Source organism: Ctenopharyngodon idella, chromosome 4 (genome assembly GCF_019924925.1).
Source record: "Ctenopharyngodon idella isolate HZGC_01 chromosome 4, HZGC01, whole genome shotgun sequence".
Classification (NCBI taxonomy): Eukaryota; Metazoa; Chordata; class Actinopteri; order Cypriniformes; family Xenocyprididae; genus Ctenopharyngodon; species Ctenopharyngodon idella.
Window position 1 is genome coordinate 5,701,383 of NC_067223.1, and position 20,811 is coordinate 5,722,193.

Sequence of the window (20,811 nt, forward strand, 5' to 3'; positions counted from 1 at the left end):
AACAAACAAAAATAATGACTTTATATACACAAAAAGTATTCTCGTCGCTTCATAACATTAAGGTTCAACCACTGTAGTTACATGGACTATTTAAACGATGTCTTTACTACCTTTCTGGGCCTTGAAAATGATAATAACATTGCAGTCGCGGAGGTCAGAAAGCTCTCAGATTTCATCAAAAATATCTTAATTTGTGTTCCGAAGATGAACGAAGGTTTTACGGGTGAGTAATTAATGACAGAATTTTCATTTTTGGGTGAACTAACCCTTTAAAGGGTTCTGTCAGGCACTTCATAGAACCTTTCAGGGGTTCCCATCATGGGATCATTCATTTAGTTTTAATTAATTTTGTTTTAATTCAATTCAAATTTTTAAATACATTTTATGAAAACCACTCATTATTTAACCACTCGTGAACATACACTCTAAAAATGCTGGGTTAAAAACGACCCAAGTTAGGTTGAAAATGGACAGACCCAGCGAATGGTTTGTTTTAACCCAGCGGTTGGGTTAAATGTTTACCCAACCTGCTGGGTAGTTTTATTTAACTCAACTATTGTTTAAAAATAACTGTATTGCTTACTTAAAATGAACCCAAATGTTGGAAATTAACATTTATTAGTATGTTTAATAAATGAACATTTATTAATAAGTTTAACAAATAATAATTAAACATGTATTACATTTATTAAATTGCTTATTAATAAATGTTCACCTTTTGATTATTATTGTTGCCTCTAGTAATTATATCTGATTTTTCCAACCTATTTTGGGTTCATTTTAAGCCAGCCATATAGTAATTTTTAAACAATAGTTGGGTTAAATAAAACTGCACTTTGGGCAAACATTTAACCCAACCGCTGGGTTTGTCCATTTTCAACCCAACATGGGTTGTTTTTAACCCAGCACTATTTAGAGTGTATTAAAAAATAACCCATTAAACATGAAAGTATTATAAAAACATCTATCTATCTATCTATCTATCTATCTATCTATCTATCTATCTATCTATCTATCTGTCTGTCTGTCTGTCTGTCTGTCTGTCTGTCTATCTATCTATCTAAAACTGTAACTTTCTTGTCATTCAAAGATATGAGCTCATTGATGCCTCGCAGCTCGTATCAACTGTGCAGCTCGGGCTCCTTGTATGGAGCGACACGCGCGATGATGATCGCGCGCAGATGGGTGGGGGGCGTGTGGAAACTGATCCACCACGGCGCGCACAGTCTAAAACAGACTCTTTAACGTACTGGCAAACGGGAGAGACACGGAAACGCCCCACACCTGACTCCCCCTAACAGTCTCCACACCTCTTGAGAAACATCTAAACTAATTCAACAGGGCAAAGGCAGAAGTAGCTGGAGGGACCAAAAGCATCTGTGATTTGTTTGTGGAAGTAGCGCGCGCTCATGGCGGCAGCTCGGCTGCTTTAGGAGGGTTACTTCAGTGGATTTTAGTGGGAGAAACTAAATGATGTCAGACAGAATAATGGATACGCTCAGACTGTCCGCTGCTCTTCTTCTACTTCTGTCTTTATTCAGCTGTGGAAGCGCTATACAGTTTCCCGACTCCCAACTGTAAGTAGAAAGCACAAAACTTGCTAGTATTGTTATGATTACTGAGTTGTTGCAATTGTTGATATCAACAATTATTGTTGGCTTTAAAATTCTTTGAAGTTTTTGTATTTGACTGGTACTCTTTCAACCACAAGTTGCATTTAAAACAGGACGCGTTCCGTCTGCGTTATGTTTTATTACAGTAGTTGGTCTATGTAGGTACACATGCGTGAGACTGACGTCTTTGGTCGTTGCGTCGCGTTTCCACGGCGTGTGAAGTAAAAGGGATAGTTCATCCGAAAATAAATAAATAAATAAATAAAAAAGCCTTAAGTCTTATTTATTTACTCACACGAATGTTGTTCGGTATTTATTTCTTCTGAAAAAAGACATTTTGGAAAATTTATTTAGGCTACTATGCAATGACATTGAAAGGTAGGCTAACTAAAGATGTCAAGCCCCCCCAAAAGATATAACCCAGAATGACCATAGAAGTATCATAAAAGTGGTTCACATGACTCGTTCACTACATTTCAAGTCGAATGTTTTTATGACGGCGAATGTTTGTCTTCGTGAATGAATGATTCATTTGAGTCGGATCTTTTCAATGAATCGCGTTGATCCAATTCACAAAAATGTGACTAAATCGGTTCTCCGGTTCAACTCAGTCTCAATACTCTGGAGGGATACTTTACTCTTTAAAAGTAGCTAAATAAATGAGATCATATTGTATACTAATTTTAAAATGCTCAATAAATCCATTAAAGTGATAGTTCACCCCAAAATGAAAAACTTTATAACTTTATTTTCGCTGTGGACCATAAAATAAGGTCTATTTTGAGAAATAATGTCTCTGTCCATATAATGGTCAGTGATAACCTTCAAAATAGAAAGTACTGCAGATTTTTTGGGGGTGAACTGTCCCTTTAAATCTTTCATTTTAAAGTATAAATGATACACTTTCAGTGTAATCCTTTAACAAACAAATGTATGGCATTTTTATGTGGTTTTATAACACTAAGGCTGCTGGTGCCAGACAAGTGGTCATCAAAACCTAATGCACCACCTGTGTCCTGTGAGTTATTTTTAGTTCAGCAGAGCCTGTCACCTGTCCATATAATTTCAAACTCAAACATGTGAAAACCTTGCCTTTTTACCAATTATGTAATGAAGCTTAACTCTGACAGTAGCAACCTGTACTAGTGTCCGCTCTCTTGCAAGTGTAAGAGAGCTGCTCAAAGATCATATTCTCCATCGAGTAAATATAGCCTCATTTGCTGGCCTTAAACTACAGTTGTCAGGTGTGGTGTGTATCACAACATCTTCAAACTAATATAAACCCTCTCTATGACAGATTGGACACAAGAACAGTTCAAGGCATAGAAGCAATCATCTGTCAAATGCAAACAATCTGAATCCACTCTTTGCTTGAGATTGTTTCAGGTTTAGACATAATTTGGTAATATGTAAATCACAGTCTGATGTCTTCAGGCCTGTGTCTGATCTGTGTTGTGAGCTTGTACCTGATCTAACAAGTTAAAGTTGACATGAGATTCAAAAATGAGTCAATTTACATCCTTAATGCATGTTTTAGTCTTATTAGGAATGATTTGTTTGGTTTATGTTATTCTAAATAGAAAAATAAAAATTGAATAACGTGTTTTGCTTCTAATATCACTATTCTTTTCAGCTGACATCATGAATTATGGTCCATTCTTTTATTGAACATCCAACCAATCAAGACCCAATGGATTGACGTCCTGCCTTACGTTATATCTTAAGAAATGTTTCACTCTGCAGAAGTTAAATGGATTTCAAACGAGAAGAAATTTCTGTCAGGGAGTTTTTTTTCTTTACTGCGGTTCCTCTGCCCTTCTTTCTTGTCGTTCTGAGCCCCTCTTCCTCCTGATGCGTGACTGCATCTTTGTGCCCAAACCCATAACCTCCTAATGCCAGAGCCTGTCTGCTTCAGATGCTCTATGACTGCGCTCTCCTCCCCAATCTCCCCCACCCCTTCTTAGTGTCTTGTGGCTTTTGCTGTGCTGTGAGGCAAATGATTAATGTCCTCAGATCTGAGTCTGATGTCACCCGTTCCACCCATGAATGCTTCTTGAGAGAAGCACAAAGCAGTTAGCACATCTGTGCACTTTTGCCATTATTTGGATGTTATGAAATGTCATCTTCACTTCTGTGAGGGTTTGGGACCTGTCCTCTTTTTATTTCAACTTTTGTGCCTTTTATGTTAATAAACAGACTTTTAGCTGTGAAAATGAGTGTTCATAGAACTTAAAGGCACAATATGTAATTTTTCGCCGCTAGAGGTCACTTATTCAAAACAAAGGCGTAGCTTGATGACGCCTTGATTTCGTGGAAAAGAATTTGACGGGACTCGGGCAGAAATCTTATTCATGGATGAGTTAATGTATTAAAGATTTATTAACATTACTGTAGTATGAAGCAGGGTGTGGCCGAAAGCCGTTGGAGCGGAACGAGGCCGCAGGAGCGATTGCTAACGAGAGACAAGCATGACACATGCCTCGAGAGCTTTTATTATGCCGCAGACAACCGCTTCCGTTTCTTCCAGTCATGAGTATGTAGGGCACCGCACCTCTGTTTTATCATATTAGATACATTTGTGTGTTGAAAGTTGTTATAATGCTACTCTGTGCATTCACTCGGTGGCTAGTATGGGACACTTGTTGCACACTGCAGTAAGCTAGATCGATATTAGGCATGGTAAAACATGGTACTCGTGGTAAGTCTAGAAAACGAGATTTAAACAATAAGACATACTAAATAAAACATAATAACATAATATAAAACATAATATATTAAAGCGTCTTTGGTGTTTCCATGGTTTCTACAAAATAAAACCGGAAAATGAGGGTATGATGCTTCGATAGGTGACACATGGACACAGTCCGTGTCCTGGTTAAAATTGCTTATTTCTCTGGATTTAAACATTCTTGGAAACATTTGGGATAATGTAAGTACACAAGACAACAAAATATATAACATCGTTCTAGTGTTTTTTTGAAATTTTAATCCAAAAATCGTACATATTGTGCCTTTTTTTTAATTGAATTCATCTACTTGATATTTTCATGCACCCAATAACTTAAAAATTGGCATACTGTTCAATGTACACTACTGTTCAAAAGTTTGGAGTTGTTAATGTTTTTGAAAGTCTTTTATGCTCACCAAGGCTGCATTTATTTGATTAAAAATACAGAAAAAACAGCAATATTGTGAGATATTGTTACAGTATTATTAATTACAATTTAGAATAATTTTCTATTTTAATATATTTTAAGCTGTAATTTATTCCTGTGATGGCAAAGCTGAATTTTCAGCAGCCATTTCTCAAAATCCTATAGAAGTCATTCTAATATGCTGTTTGGATCAAAAAACGTTTTGGTAACACTTTACAGTAAGGTTCATTAGTTAACATGAACTAATAATGAACTGCACTTCTACAGCATTTATTAATATTTGTTAATGTTAATTTCAACATTTACTAATAAATTATTAAAATCAAGAGTTGTATTTGTTAACATTAGTTAAAGCAGTGTGAAGTACATGAACAAACTATGAACAGCTGGATTTTTAACAAAGATTAACAAATGTATTGCTCATGGTTAGTTCATGTTAGTTAACACATTAACTAATGTTAACAAATAAACCTTATTGTAAAGTGTTACCAACATTTCTTATTATTATCAATGTTGAGAACAGTTGTGCAGATTAATATTTTTGCGAAAAACTGAATTTTTTTTCAAGATTCTTCATTGAATAGAAAGTTCAAAAGAACAGCATTTATTTGAAATAGAAGTCTTTTGTGACATTGTAAATTACTTTAATATCACTTTTTATCGATTCAGTGCATCCTTGCTGAATAAAAGTTTTTAAATAAATAAATAAATAAAATTGTACTTACCCCAAACTTGGTAGTGTTAATGGAGAGCAAAGTGCTCATAAAAAGTGATCATTTTGAGCAGAGGACAAAATGTTACTAAAATTGACAAAATCACAAATAACTGTGCAATTCAAACTGGCGAATGGTCAAATAATTCAACCTTATTCATGCTCCAGTGTATGCTGGGAAGAGGACGATTGGGACTGTGCAAAACCATTTTCTTTGTGTAGGTTGGATTTGAACTGAAAAAAAAGAGCAACTCTATGCTATGGTTGTTTGATTGACTTAGAAAACTGAAGCATATCACTGAGATGCATTACTTATCCAGCATTCTGTATTAGATCTAAGAATAATTTCCATTAACTGCATGGACTTTGTTTCAAGACATTTGAGGGTGTTTCTAGCTCATGTGGTGGATTATGTGTCCATCAAGCTTGAGTGATGCTGCCTGTCATGTTTTTTTGGACCTGGAGCCTCATGTCTCATGTTTCGGGGCCTCTGGGATGATACTGCTAGATGAGTTAGCGTCTCCTCAGTTTCGAATCGCACATCTACAACATTTGCGTCAGTGTCCTTGCCATGTTGCACTTTGACTACAAGCATAATCAAATTTCATGCTTAAGCAGTTCAATACATGGGCCTTTCCCATTACTAGCCTTATTCCAGAGCGCAGAATGAGCATTATTTGCCCTTTGGAAATCAGCCAGCTCATAGTCTTTATGGCGTGGGTTTAACTTTGAACTATGGCTCCAGAGTTTTAGATCTTACCAGAAAGAAAGGTTTTGCTAGTATATTATGTTCTTGTGCTGTGCTTATGTGTTTGTGGTCAGTTTTTTAACACCTTAGTTCAGCAGGGAGCCTTTTTGAAGGTATTTGCTGAGCACTTTGAAAACAGCTGGGAGCTATTTTTGTCACTCAAACACTTGGGCAAAGTTAAAGCTAAGTCAGATTCAGAGTGAATGGCAGTGGACCAGAATCTCTCCCTGTGTCTGTTTGATATTCTTGTGCACACTGGAGTCAGCGTGTTTTTTAAAATGTATTTCCACACAAATACATTTACTTATATATGTAATTGTGATTAATCTCATGAATTGTTTTGTGTTATGTTGTGTTATGATCATTTTTATAGTTGAGGATGTCCCTGGATGTGTCCAAAGGGAGTTTTGACGGATTTAGACAGGTTTGGACAAATTTGTCCCCAGAGGACAGCTAAAGTAAACCCACACAGTGGCAGTCTTCCCGTTCCCATGCCCACATATAATATACTAAATCTAATTTTGTTTTCTTGGTCACTTGACTCTCATAATTGTAGGGTTTTGGAAGATTTCAGTAGTACCAAAAATGGTGTTGAATCTATTAAATAATGCTTGATGTTTTAAAGAAAGAGTTGCAAATGTAAAACAAATAGAATAACTGTATGCTGGCTTAAAGTTCTTTGTTCAATCCTGAGACATTAGACCACGTAGAGGACTTTTTTTCCGCCCCAGCCTTCTCTGGCTTCCCCAACAAGCTAACTGGAAACTTTGTGGATTGCTTACAGCTGTTTGAATTCTCACCCCCTTCGGTAGAGGAAGCACATCTGCTTTCCGCTCCTAATATTATTATGAATGTACAGTGCTGAACTCCACAGGTGGAGAATGCCAGACAATACATATGCATTTACAGTTAGTGTGCATGATGTTTGAGTGTTAATGGAAACTTGTCTGTGGGCTCATATCCCAGAATCCTTCCTCTTGTGTGCTGATGAGTGAATCCATAGCTACTCTAAATAACTGATCAGTGGTTTCTTCAGGCTTTTTGTGAGAGCTTGTGGCTTTAAAAACAGGCAGTAAGATGGTGTATTGATGTCCTGCAGCTCATTAGAAGGCATATTGCATCAGAAATATCAATGTTTATTCTATATATAACCTGCAGTTTGAGGTCAGTTAGATTTAATTTTTTTTTTTATTTTATTTTATTTTTTAAAGAAATTAATAGTTTTATTTAGCAAGGATGCATTAAATTTAATTAAAAGTAAAATTAAAGACTGGATTTTTTTTTTTGATTTATTATAAACAAATGCTGTTCTTTTGAACGTTCTATTAATCAAAGTATCCTAAAAAAGTATCACATTTTCCACAAAATATTAAGAATTTCCTAATAATAAGAAATGTTTCTAAGTTGAGCACCAAATTGGCATATTAGAATGATTTCTGAAGCATCATGTGACACTAAAGATGATGACTAATGACTAATGATGCTGAAAATTCAGCTTTACAATCACAAATGGAATAAATTAGATTTTTATTTTTGATCAAATAAATGTAGTCTTGGTGAGGAAAAACCGACCCCCACATTTTTAACACTAGTATATATTGAAAAACATTAATTATATTATTAGTATAAGAATCAGCTGCGACTATAGTTTTCTCCAGGTATATTAGCCGTGTGTGTGTGTGTGTGTGTGTGTGTGTGTGTGTGTGTGTGTGTGTGCACGTGTTTTTGTGATTTATGAGGACAGAAATTTGTATAATGACATGGGTATCACACTGGTATTATGACGTAAACATGAAATATGAGGACATTTTATGAAACATTAAACAATGTTTTATTAAAAATGTAAAAATGCAGAATGTTTTCTGTGATGGGTAGGTTTAGGGGTAGGGGTAGTGTAGGGGGATAAAATGTACAGTTTGTACAGTATAAAAACAATTACGCCTATGGAATGTCCTCTCTTTGATAGCAAAACATACCTGTGTGTGTGTGTGTGTGTGTGTGTGTGTGTATGTGTGTGTGGGTGGTTGTATAACTATCTATTTATATATATTTACATTTTGGCCGGTCTTCACTTTTTGAGAGCCCTTTAAAGGCCTGTTTGAGGGTCAAGACTTGGTTTTTGTGATAAGGTTATAATTAGGTTAAGGGTAGGTTTAGGGTAAGGGTTTGGGTTAGGCACTTAGTTGTGTTGTCATTGTGTCAATGAATGTCCTCACAAAGATAGATGTAAAAGAATGTGTCTTTGTGTGTGTGTGTGGTTCAGGTATACCCTGTTATGAGGACAAAATGCACAAAGATGGCAATATCCAAAATCCTTGTCCTTGTGGGGACATTTTTGGTTGACATGAGGAAAACAGCTTATAAACCATATTAAGTGATGTTTTTTGAAAATGTAAAAATGCAGGTTTTCTGTGATGGGTAGGTTTAGGGGTAGGGGATAGATTATACAGTTTGTATGGTATAAAAATAATTATGTCTGGAAAGTCCCCATAAAACATGCATACACACACATTAGGTTTGCATGCATGGCTGCGTACTTAGCAATTAGAGAGATAAAGTGGTTGGAGAGAAAACTGTTATATTTAGGATGAGAATTGCTCAAAAAGGAATGAAAGTTGAAAGGGTAGCAAATTAATAAAATGAGCCGAACTGGTCATAAGGAATTCCCAAAAGCATTTTCTGGCTGTCAGGTTGATATGTAAGCAATAAGGTACAAGAGGCTGTGCTGTATCGTGAATACGTCACGGCTGAATGGCGCTGTTAGATACGACGCGAAGCAGATTTACCACACAATACAAATATTAAAGCCAAAAATATGTATCAATGCATCTTTCATGAAGAAAACTTTCACTAAAAGCCTTCCTTCCGCCGGAAAAAATAGTCCCTGACCATGAACAGCAACAGAAGTTACATTATTACGCCATTAGATGGCGGCAAAGACTGTCTTTATGAGTGTGTCAGTCAGTAGCGAAGACTTTTATATTGAAAAGACTGAACTGTTGTGAACACGGAACAAGACGCAACTGACAAATGCTTTGACTAGCGCTGTCAGTCATGGGAAAACCCCTTAAATGTTAAAAGGACAAGATAATACATCGGACATTTAAACAAATTTTTTTATTATGAACATAGGACTGACCTGAAGGAAAATGCTAAATCTGAATGCAGGTAATAAACTCGCTCACTCAATCTCTTTCTCACAATACTCTTCTACATAATACAGTAAGCTTCAATGAACGATATCAACTGAGAACATACAGTTTATGTTGCTAAGAGTGGTTGCTAAGGGTGTTGTGTAGTGATACACAGAACCGTTGGGTGAAGCGGTCATAGCCGTGTTTTATCGTGAATAAAACACAGCTATTGACCAATCAGAATCAAGGACAGGAACTAACCGTTTTATAAAGTATGTTATTGAATGAGGAGTAACAGTGTGTGTTGCCATTGTTACTGTTTAGGGTTATGGTTAAGTTCAGTTTAGGTCAGAATATAATACTGTATGTTAACTTGCATTTAACCTTAAGATTCCCTGGACTCAACATACATGTGATGTCTGTTTCTAAGACATGCGCTAGTGAGACAGACAGATGTCCTGACCATGAGTGAAGGAAGGAGAACAAGAGGGACAGAAAGGAGGAGAGATATATTTGTAGAGACAGCCACGGTTGCCAGAGGAGATTACTAATGTGTAAAGAAACCCTACACTCTCCTTGATGGACTCACTCACACGCATACACACTCCTGCACTGCACTCAGGATGCACAAAGAGCATATTTGGATTTCAGCCTCACATTTTGCAATTCATTCTGACATAAATCAGTTTTAATCAGAAATTTCAATATCAGCACCTAAGGGAAGCTCAGTCCCGGGGGAGAAAGATGCAGATTGTACGAGCTCAACAAGACAAGCGTAGACAAAATATTACATCCTCCCCAAAAAATATACATACAGTCAAACCAAAATTTATTCAGACACCTTGAACATTTCATTCATTAATACAATTTATTCACTATAGTTTAAAAAAATGGTAATAAAATATGACAAGATCTCAGAGACAAACTGTCAGAAAAAAATTATCTTAATTATGTCAGATAACACTTGAGCAAAACATGGTCAGGACAAAGTGTCAAATTTTTATCAATATTACTGGTAGTCCACTGTATGAAGAATTTTTGGGTATAATATGTCACAGTTTACTTTATTTTGCTATCCTCAGTTGCATAAATGAACTATAGTGTCCTGCACCCACTAGTAAAAATATACCAAAAATGTCTGAATAATTTTTGGTTTGACTGTATTTGGAAAATATTTTATTATGGTTTCATTCATTCCTTCCCCTTTGCTTTGCTGGAAAATCCACATAGTCTGACTTTAAAGGGATAGTTAATCGAAAACTGAAAATTCTGTCATCAATTACACAGGTGTCGTTCCAAACCCTTAAGACTTTCCTTCATTTTTGAAACACAAATTAAATTAACGAAACCAGAGAGATTTCTGTCCTTCTATTTAAAAATCTATTTTACCAAAAGATTCAAGCTTCAAAAAGTTCATAAAAACTTAAAATGAATCCATATGGATCAAAGTCTTCTAAAAAGACACAATCATTTTATATGATGAACAGATTTATTTTAAGGTTTTATAAACATTGATCAGCATTGTCTTTATGAGCTTTTTTGGAACTTGAACTTTTTGGTGGAAAAGACTTTCTCAGACTTCATCTTCTCAGAAGATGAAGAAAGAATTTTAAATTTGGGGTAAAGTATCCCTTTAAAGGTATAGTTTTGTCATCATGTAATCACCCTCATGTTGTTCCTGAATCCTTATTATCTACCTTCCAAAGAATGTCTGAGCTGCTCTTTTCTATGCAATGAAAGAGAAAGGTAAACTTTGACAGCTTAAATCTCGGTCTTTTCCTTACACAAATCTATTGAATGACTTGGAATACAGTGCATGGGTCATATGGACCAATTTTATGATACTTTTACGATGTGTTTTCTTCTTTTTGGAGCTAGGCAGTATAATCATCATCCACTTTCTTTGGAAAACAGCAGCTTTTGACATACTGGATAAGATCTACTTTTTGTGTTTCAGTGAAGGGTTGTTTTATGGTGAACTATTCCTTTAACTGCCCTTTAACATATTTCTTTTTTTTTTTTTTTTAGCTGAAACGAGTGCCTGAAAGCACAGCTATGCGGGCTGGCTCCGTTTCAACAGTTTCTAATAATACAGCAGTCTGTATTAGAAGAACATCCCTGGTCGTGCACAATGTCACTGCGACTTTGTCTGGCTCTTGCCCCTCCCACCTTGGCACAGCGGGAACGCGAGCTGCGTTAGTCGTACTGTTGATACTGTGCTGAATATAGTGGGAAAACAGAATTTGGGTTGCAGGTGGGTCACAGCGCCCCACTGAACATTCTCAAGTCTTCTTTTATCTTGGGTGTCATTGCTGGTTAACAGAGCATGCAAATACAACACATACTGGGTCACTTCAGATTAATGTAAGTTCCTAATATGCATTTTGCACAGTCCAAAAATAGTCCTGCTCAGATCAGTTGCTGGTAATGAACGAGTTAATATGAAATATTCATATGCAGCATTAATTAAATTTTATAAAATTGTGAAAAAACAAAATTATTCTCTTTTGTCATTGCAATTTTTCAGAGGGTTTACCTCTCTCTCTCCTTCTTTCACACATATCTCACGCCGAGACAGAACATGATTTACAGCTCCTGTACTGAGTGTGATTGAATCAAACATCTTCTGTTCAAGAATCTCCGCCACTGACATTTAGGCAGAAAAAATAAAGAATATTCTAATAAAGAACTGCAACAGCTTATTTGCACTTGCTCTCTGTGTTATTTTAGTACCTGGTTACTAAATTATTATTTTTTTCATTCGATTAAGAAATCATAAAATTAAATTTTATTCTTCACAATTTAAATGGGTCTTTTTATGTCTTTTTATACATGATAATATATATCTAAAAAGAACTCAACTCGACAGTAAAGCTTACAGTGTCTTCTTATCATTATCCTCTATATGATCTCACCAAATAACAGTGTACTATGTAGTCATCCGCCTTGTTTTTCCATTTACAAATTTCACCCTCAGAGAGAGCAAGATAGATACTGACAGACAGGAGAGTGAGAGTGGCAGAAATGGAGCTGAGAAAGCGCTAAACCGATGAAGTGAGAGAAAAACAGCAGAGGGAGGTGGCTTGTTTATTTCTGCTCTCTTGTGTCAGGTTTACTACTAGTTGTTCCCCAGAAACATAATTAAATCCTACCCTATTGCTATGTGCTGTACTTAAATACTGGCAGAAAGTATTAAAAGACTGAGTGACATCTGATTGAAGAGGTTTGACGGATAAGCAGAGATTATAGGAGCAATTAATTTATTAAGGTCAGTTATACGTATGGCCTGATGAAAACCATGGACTTTTTTTTTTTTAGCATTTTCCTCCTTTCAGTTTCACTCCTATGCAGTGCATATGTTCCCAGCAAGCAATTTTGCATTTAAAAGACCTCTAATATCTGTCCAAACAGCCCTGACGTCCAGGCTAAAACAAAAAAAATGAAAATGTAATAATCACAGTTGACTTTGCTTACATAATGGAATATCATACATCTCACAAATTATTTTGGCAAAAACGACAGTTATTTCGGATGTATTGTTACCCAGGACGGTGAAATGACGGCTATTGCTTGCTGGGTTGCATGCTCCATTTTTGAGAGGTGGAACAGCTCTGGAAACCTAAAGCTGAGCTGCGATTGTGTGAATTAGGCTCAGTTTTAGTCACTGACATACTGGACACACCTGTTGTTTGTTGTCAGCTGTGTTGATGGTGTTTTCATCAGGATCCCAGGAGCATCTGTTTGTGGTGTGAAGACTGTATAGAAACTTGTTTGTTTGGTGTGTTTTGACACATGTAGTTCCCCATAGCAACACAGGCCCTATTTCCACCTGGTATTAAGATGCATTTTTTTGTGATCCGATTAAAAGTGATCAGCCGAGACACATTACTGTATCCACCTTGTATTAACATGCATTCAAAGGTGTCTCTTGTGATTGGATTTCATTGAGAACCTTCCCTCTTATTTCATCACACTCTGCACCACTTTCACGGGAGCGCCAAGTTCGGCACACAAATACTACTGAATGAATGAATCCTGTTACGCAGCTTACGAACAAGCGGGACAGCGAGCGAATGAAAAGGATGCGGATGGCAACTGCAATTTCGATCGTAATCTGTGTGTTTAGGTGTAATACAGCTAAGTTTGAATACCCTGTTTTGGTGTTCTTTCTCGCAACACATCCCATAACAATCACGTGTCCGCGATTAGTGATCCCATAACAATCAGTAGTCGGTGATCAGATGGTCTTTTGTGGGGTCTACTGGTTGGCTGACGTATTTGACCATATGAGCATTTACACTATGAAAGAAATGCATTTTTGACTACCTCTGGAAGTGGTCGAATGCGGATATTGGATAAGCATAAAACGTTTTAGATCCCGTTTACATCTGTATTTATAGTGTCATCTACTTGTGATCCGATTGGTCAAAATGCATCTTAATATCAGGTATAAACGGTACCACAGAGTTTGTACTGTAGCAGAGGTGAATAATGACATATCTGCATTCATGAAGATCTCAGGTGTGTCTACTTTCAAAACAAGAACGCCAAATCAAAGCAAAAAAGAAAAGAAAAAAAAGATACACAGGGCAACATTTTGAGCAATGTTGCTGGGCAATTTTGTCGAGGGATCTTGCTTGGGCACTTTCCCACTGAGAATGGGCAACAAATTTCGATCTAAAGATTCTATATATGGGAAAGTGCCCAAGCAACATCGCTCGGCAGCAATGCCTGGCAATATTGCTCAAAAAGTTGCCCCGTGTATCATCACTTTAAGAGTATAATTATCAATTTTATTCATTTATTTTTATTCATTACAAATAAGCAAATAAATCACATTTTACACTGACACAAAAATACATATTTAACTCTTTTCCCACCATTGTTTACGCTTTGTTGAAGTCGTTTACGCACTGGTAAGCTAACGTGATCAACGAACATTCAACAGCACGAAGAGGTTTATGACTGTGCAAGCTTTGGGGGTGTTGATGGACTCGATCAAATCCATCTATGTTTTGATCATCATTCTGAATATGATGCTGAAAAATTCTTTAACAAAAACGTGATTTCTTATTTCACATACTCATACAACAAAATATTCTGCGGCAAAATATATGCTTTTGATATATTCAAGATTTGTGAATATGATCAAAAATCCTGGCGCTGGCTGGCAACGTAAAAATAAAATGCAGTTAAAAGAGTTAAAATCATTTAAAATCTAGTTTAATGTAGCAATAATTAACTTATAAATCACAATAAAAATAATAAAATGTCACAGTAAAATAATTTATGAACAGTAAGATTGATAAATAATTTTTAATTTGTATAAAAAAGCAGTATCCAATTGCTAATCAAGTTAATAAATAGCATTGTAGATACTTCATTAATTTATTTCTCAATTTGAAAAGTGATTCATTAGTGGCACATTTGACTACATATGTGATGTGAAGATGAATTTTGTGCGTGTGTGTGTGTGTGTGTGTGTGGTTCAGGTGTACCCCACATTATGGGGACAAAATGTCCCCTCACAGATGGCAATATCCAAAATACTTGTCCTTGTGGGGACATTTTTTGGTGCCCATGAGGAAAACAGCTTATAAATCATACTAAGTGATGTTTTTTTGAAAATGTTGAAAGTTTTCTGTGATGGGTAGGTTTAGGGTTAGGAGATAGATTAAACAGTATAAAAATCATTATGTCTGTGGAATGTCCCCATAAAACATGGTAACCCAATATGTGTGTGTGTGTGTGTGTGTGTGTGTGTGTGTGTGTGTGTGTTTGTCCATGTGTGTTTTTGTAGGAGGGAGGGGAACTGTAGTCCGATGTTCAGTGCTATAAACCTGACTCATGTACTCTATTTTAGGGTTGCTTGATGTGTCACTCATTCTGATTGCATGAGTACAGTATGTGTTGTTGACCTGACTATTGGTTGTTCATGTGTCTTATCTCATAGGATGTTTATTTTGCATATTTGTTCCCAATGTGCAATTCACTGTGATTGCCTTTTGTCACTAAATGTGCCTGTATTTTTGTCCCACCTGATAATGTTTATTCTGTGCTTTGAACTAACAGCACCTGTTGCTCTGACCCCTGATCTGTGACCTTAAGTTGTGGACACATTTGATGCTTGAGGGGTCCATCAAGAGGCCATTTGGCTCAGATTTTAACAACCCACATGGCTCCAGACAGCTGGTCAAGCGATGACATTGTGGCATAAAATGGAACGATGTTCGTTCTTTCCTGGCTTTGCTGTTAACAAACTATTTTTACTCTAAATTGGTTCATAGTTTTTAGTTGCAGCGCTCTGTAAAGGTCAGACCTGTAAATACTATTTTTACAGGGAACAATTGTTTTGTCACCATTTAGTGCTCTAAATGTTAATATTACAGTCATATAAAGTCATATGTTTCTAAAATATTGGGGACATGTAGGTCTAATGTGGCTCTGAACACAGAAACAGCCCTGACTTCCTCAGGGAGTATAGCTAAAATAGAGAAAGAGGGCAAGAGAAAGCTTCTGTTTTGTATGGTACAGTCTATGCTTACAGTACTTTCAGTTGACAGACATCCAGTACTATTTAGCTGTTCAAGCCACTTTATTTTCCCCATACTTTTTAAATTGTTATAATATGTATTACCATGTTACTGTATTTTTGATTAATTAAATGAGACTTGGTGAGTATACAAGACACCTTTCAAAAACATCTTACCATCCCTAAATTTTTGTATGGTATATATAAAATAAAAATATATTCTGACCGTTGTATCGAGGCTTGTTATGGCCTAAATGTGCTCATTAAACAAACAAAAAAAGTCAGTATGACGTGCCAGTTGAGAAGGATTCACACAATTATTTCCTCTTTCTCTTTTCCCTACTTAAGTAAGTTCCCGCTGAGCAGAGATCACAGCAACTGATTTTTTTAATCTGTTTCCTAATGTAGTATACAAATATATCTTGAGCTGACTGTGAGTTCGCAATTTCACAAGGAAATAAAGTTTGGATTCTTAAATGAGTCAAAGTGTTTCCATAAACTATTTACAGTACGTAATGTTTTACAGCTCGCTGGGTCGCCCCTGCCCCCCACTTCCCTCTCAAGAGGACTTGGAGGGGGAGGGACCAAAGGGGATCTTATCTCAATTTTCCATTCACTGCTCCAAGTTTCCGTCCCTTTTTTCTTCACCACATCCATTTCCCCCCAAGCCTTAGCACTATACTTAGCATGTATGCGCTCTGTTTTTTTTATTTTTTTTTTATGGCTACTGTGGTGGTTATGATCATACTGCTGTTCTAATTTCATAAAGAGAGTTTCAATTGAATTTCATCAGCTAAACTAAACAGGGCTGGCAGCCTTTTCCCGTCTTCTTGCATTTTTGAATGAGCCATATTCAGGCACTCGTGATCCATAACAATCATTAGTTGCAATGATTCATCTCACCAGAAGGGACTAGAGAGAGGAATTGATTTGGCGTAAGGCTTGTTTGGGTTTGACCTCTTCTTTTTTGTGCAATAAATCGACAAAAGAGAATTTTAGTACAGTAGCTTTGTATTGTCACTTTGTTAGCTTTGGGCAATACCAAGTCTCTTTTCCGATCTGATACCACAAACTGTTAAGGTACCTTTTTTTTGAGGTTTTTGGAAGATATTATAGGTAATAATTTAGCTGCAAATTATTATATTTCTGTTATTTATCATTTATTCATTATTCAAACTTTTTAATTGAAATAAATGTATATTTAATTTATTTATAATTAATTATTTGTTATATATGTATTTTTTATAATTAATTATAATGAATATACAATTTATAAAATAAATCCACTTCATATGTATCTACATTGTTGTTTAGTTAGAAAAAAAAACAGTATTTCTTAATAATATTTCTTCTTTCTGTCATTCAATCTGCGCTCTTGTTTTCAAAGAAACCTTTCATGCTACATAAATAGTAAAATTACTAGTACACATTTATTTAATATTTTTATGCGACGACTGTTCTTCTAGATACACCATCAGGATTGAAAGTATCAATACTTCATAATTGATCCGCATTTTATTGTAAAAACAAAGTCATAACTATAAAATAACGGAAAATTGTGAATGATGTATTTCTTCTTGTGATGCTTTTAAACGGTATTGAAGTAGTTAATATTTATGTACAACATTTTTTTTAAGCATAAGCAAGTAAATTGTGTGGTTTTTTTTGTTTGTTTGTTTTTATTTTATTTTATTAAGGATCATAAGAAGCACAAATTCAGTAACATGTGACTGTGAGTCTATATATGAACCCAATAGAGGATCAGCATGTAAGTGAATGAGTGACAACTATCCAGGCAGTGCTATTCTTTGATATCTTCATATGGCATAAATATGCTCATACCAGTCTTGCCTGAAGCTGAGGCCTCTGGTGGTTGGCTCTCATGGCTAAATATACTGCTGCTCCACATGTGGTATCTCTTCTCAGATTACACTGTTTTTTCAATAAGAAAATGTTCCCACTAGAACCAGCCAAACTCATCACCCTCCAGCAAGAGGGAATTTTCTGCTGCCCTTGTTTTGTGTGTGAGGTGATGTCTGTTTTATGCTGCGGGACATCTCACATTCATTCAACGTGCTCTGCTGCCGTGGCTTTGAGTCACACCTATGAGATTCATAGTGGTGGTGACAGGATAAGAACCTTGATATGGATTCACTTACACGACACCCATATTCCACCCTTCACACCTCTTTTTCTCTCGCTCTACCCCTACTGCACTCGTTCTGCTTTGCTTCATAGGGCTCCGATATAGCTATAGTGCCCTTAGATGGAGGCTGCATGCTTGCTGTCTGCTCAACAGTTTTAGATTTATGTTGAGTATTTAAAACAGCAGGTGGCTGGTCAGCAGGGGGCTAATCTGAGACTGTAGGCGGGGTTAAAAATCTAATCATTGATCTTATGTGAAGCCCACTTCATCTGTCTTTGTTAAAGGGGACCTATTATGCTCATTTACAACGTCATAATTTTGTTTATGGGGTCTACTAGAATACATTTACATCATTTAATGTTCAGAAGCTAAATTTTTCTTATAATTTACATTGTTGCAGCACCTGTTTTTACCCTCTGTCTGAACACTCTGTTTGAGTTTTGGTTTCATTAAAACCTGCCGTCTGAAAAGCACAGTCTGCTCTGATTGGTCAGCCGGCCACAGTCTGTTGTGATTGGTTTACCGCTTAGAGTGTGTGTCAGAAAAGTAATGCCCCTTACCATAACCAGCAAATATCAGCTCTGGAGGTGCTGTAAACACTACTGTAACTACGCTAAATATGGCATCAGTTTTGCCATATTTCAATTGCCATATCAGTTTTGCTATATTTTGCTTCTAATAAAAATACTATGAAAAGTAGTTTGAAGGAGTACATTTATTTTGGATGAGAAATAGACTAAAAGTAGTTACTCACTGAAAATCATCTTAACTCTCAAATCTTATTTACATACTTATCTGCATACTTAAATTTGGTGCTTCACGATTGGTTATGAGACACAATGAGAACCAATGCTATTTTTATGTCATTTAGATCACAAGTTTGAATATGCGCAAGTGCAAATGAGATTTTAGAGGTACCGCAAAGATCATGATTTTCAGTGCATAGCGTGACTTGCTGGCAGCATAGTAGCACAGCAAGCTACGCAATGCTCATTCCCGTTATCTCAGGGAACCAGGGTTATGTGAGTAACCTTAAACTTTCCCATTCGATACGGTTCACTCGCATTGCTTCAGTTTTCAGCTGACGCTTATGGGGAACATAATCCAATAGCGCCATGCTACAGGCGCAGAACGGAAACTGCTCTGCCAGCCGACAGCTAGGGGGTGCTCAACTGAGGATTCCTATGCCAGCTGCATAGGCTGAGGTCAGAGGCTCAGGTCTCACAACTTCGGTGGGTGGAGTCTCCATTCCCCCGGGGGATGTGTGCCACGTGACAGCATGTCTGCTCCATCGTTCGAGGAGCCCGGCACGTGAACCACCCTCACTGAATAGAGGTTCCTCTTTGCCCATAGGAGAAGACGGCTCGCCAGTCTGCATAGAGGGCGAGACCGGAGACCTCCTTGGTGGTTTATGAAGGCGATCTCCATCCTGTTGTCCGAGCGGACCAGGACATGATGATCCCTGAGTTCCAGCTGGAACACCTTGAAGACCAGAATTACCATCATCATTTCCAGGCGGTTGATGTGACAATTCAACATAGGCATCGTTCATGACCCAAAGGATATCCTGTCGTCGCTCAGGGCACCCCAGTCTGTCTGAAAACTCTTGAGGGGGTGGAAGGACCCCACTTTGAATGAGGCCGCTATGCTCCTGATTTTTAAGCCTTCATTCGGGCTGAGTCGAAGACTGCCCCCAGGAACAGGATCTGTTGGCTGGGGAGCAAAGAGCCCTTGCCAAAGTAGACTCTGAAACCCAAGTCCTCTAGGTGAGTGAGGAGAAGGGATCTGCGGGTGCATAGCTCCTGTTCCGATTGGGCTAGAAGTAGCCAATCTTTGAGATAGTTGAGAATATGCACTTTGTGAAGGTACGCGGAGCTAGAGAGAGTCCAAATGGAAGAACTGTATATTGGTATGCCACCCCCTCGAACGCGAATCTCAAGAATGGTCTGTGATGGGGTACTGTCTGGATGTAAAAGTAGGCATCTTTCAGATCCACTAATATAAACCAATCCCCGGATTTGCACAAGGATTTGATAGTCAGCATTCTGAAGAGCTATCTCATGAGGGTGCGATTCAGACATTTGAGGTTGAGATGGGCCTGAGGCCGCCATCCTTCTTGGGGACAAGGAAATAGCGGCTGTAAAAGACTGACTCGCTGAGTTCAATAGTGACTTTCTCCACAGCGCCTTTCTCCAGAAGAGACTGAACTTTGGCTCTGAGGACATGAGAACTGTCGTCTGAGAATGATGTTTGATCTATACCCTTGAAGCGGAGCTGTCTGCGAGTGATTTGGAGTGAGTAACCTTGTTCTATTATCCCCAATATCCAGCTCGACACTCTGGGGATGGTCCGCCATAACTGGAGTCGAGTGGCAAATGGTTGAAGTACTACAGGCTGCGTCTTGCGCTGGAGAGCGGGAGAACAGCATTGAGAGGAGGAGAAATGCTCTTTTTGTGAAAATGTAAAATTTTTGTTTGGTTCGCAATAACAGTGGTGAGGGGTTTGGGAGCGCACACTGGCAGAGCAGGCCCAGAACTGGCAACAATTTCATAGATTCCAGCACTCTGAACTGAAGAAGGGACTGGAAGACGAGCAAGGGTAGCATTTTGCCAGGTGGAGGCGTGGCTTGACTTCAGGCTCTGCTTTCCTGGGGCTGGCAGGGGCGCTGAAGCTGGCCTGGGTCGCTGCTGGGTCGGCGGGGCTGTCTTGGAGTGAATAGAGGCAGTGGTGGAGCTGGCTCTTTTAGGAAAGAAGTGACACAGCCTGCAATG

At 37.4% G+C, this 20,811-nt stretch overlaps 1 protein-coding gene across 5 annotated transcripts in view; it reads left to right on the plus strand.

Moving 5' to 3' along the window:
• The first annotated feature begins 1,158 nt into the window (after positions 1 to 1,158).
• cacna2d1a (calcium channel, voltage-dependent, alpha 2/delta subunit 1a) overlaps positions 1,159 to 20,811 on the plus strand; it is an 84,634-nt gene continuing 64,981 nt past the window's right edge. Inside the window, exons 1-2 of one of the 5 annotated variants that reach the window (XM_051891075.1) lie at positions 1,437 to 1,577; positions 11,391 to 11,616. Coding sequence is in view for 3 of the 5 variants with exons in the window: in XM_051891076.1 (XP_051747036.1) it covers positions 1,471 to 1,577 (107 nt within the window). In the remaining 2 variants the exon portion in view is untranslated. Of the gene's footprint in view, positions 1,578 to 11,390; positions 11,617 to 16,577; positions 16,830 to 20,811 lie in introns of those variants that run through there. The other 4 variants (XM_051891076.1, XM_051891071.1, XM_051891073.1 and 1 more) reach the window with 4 other exon arrangements.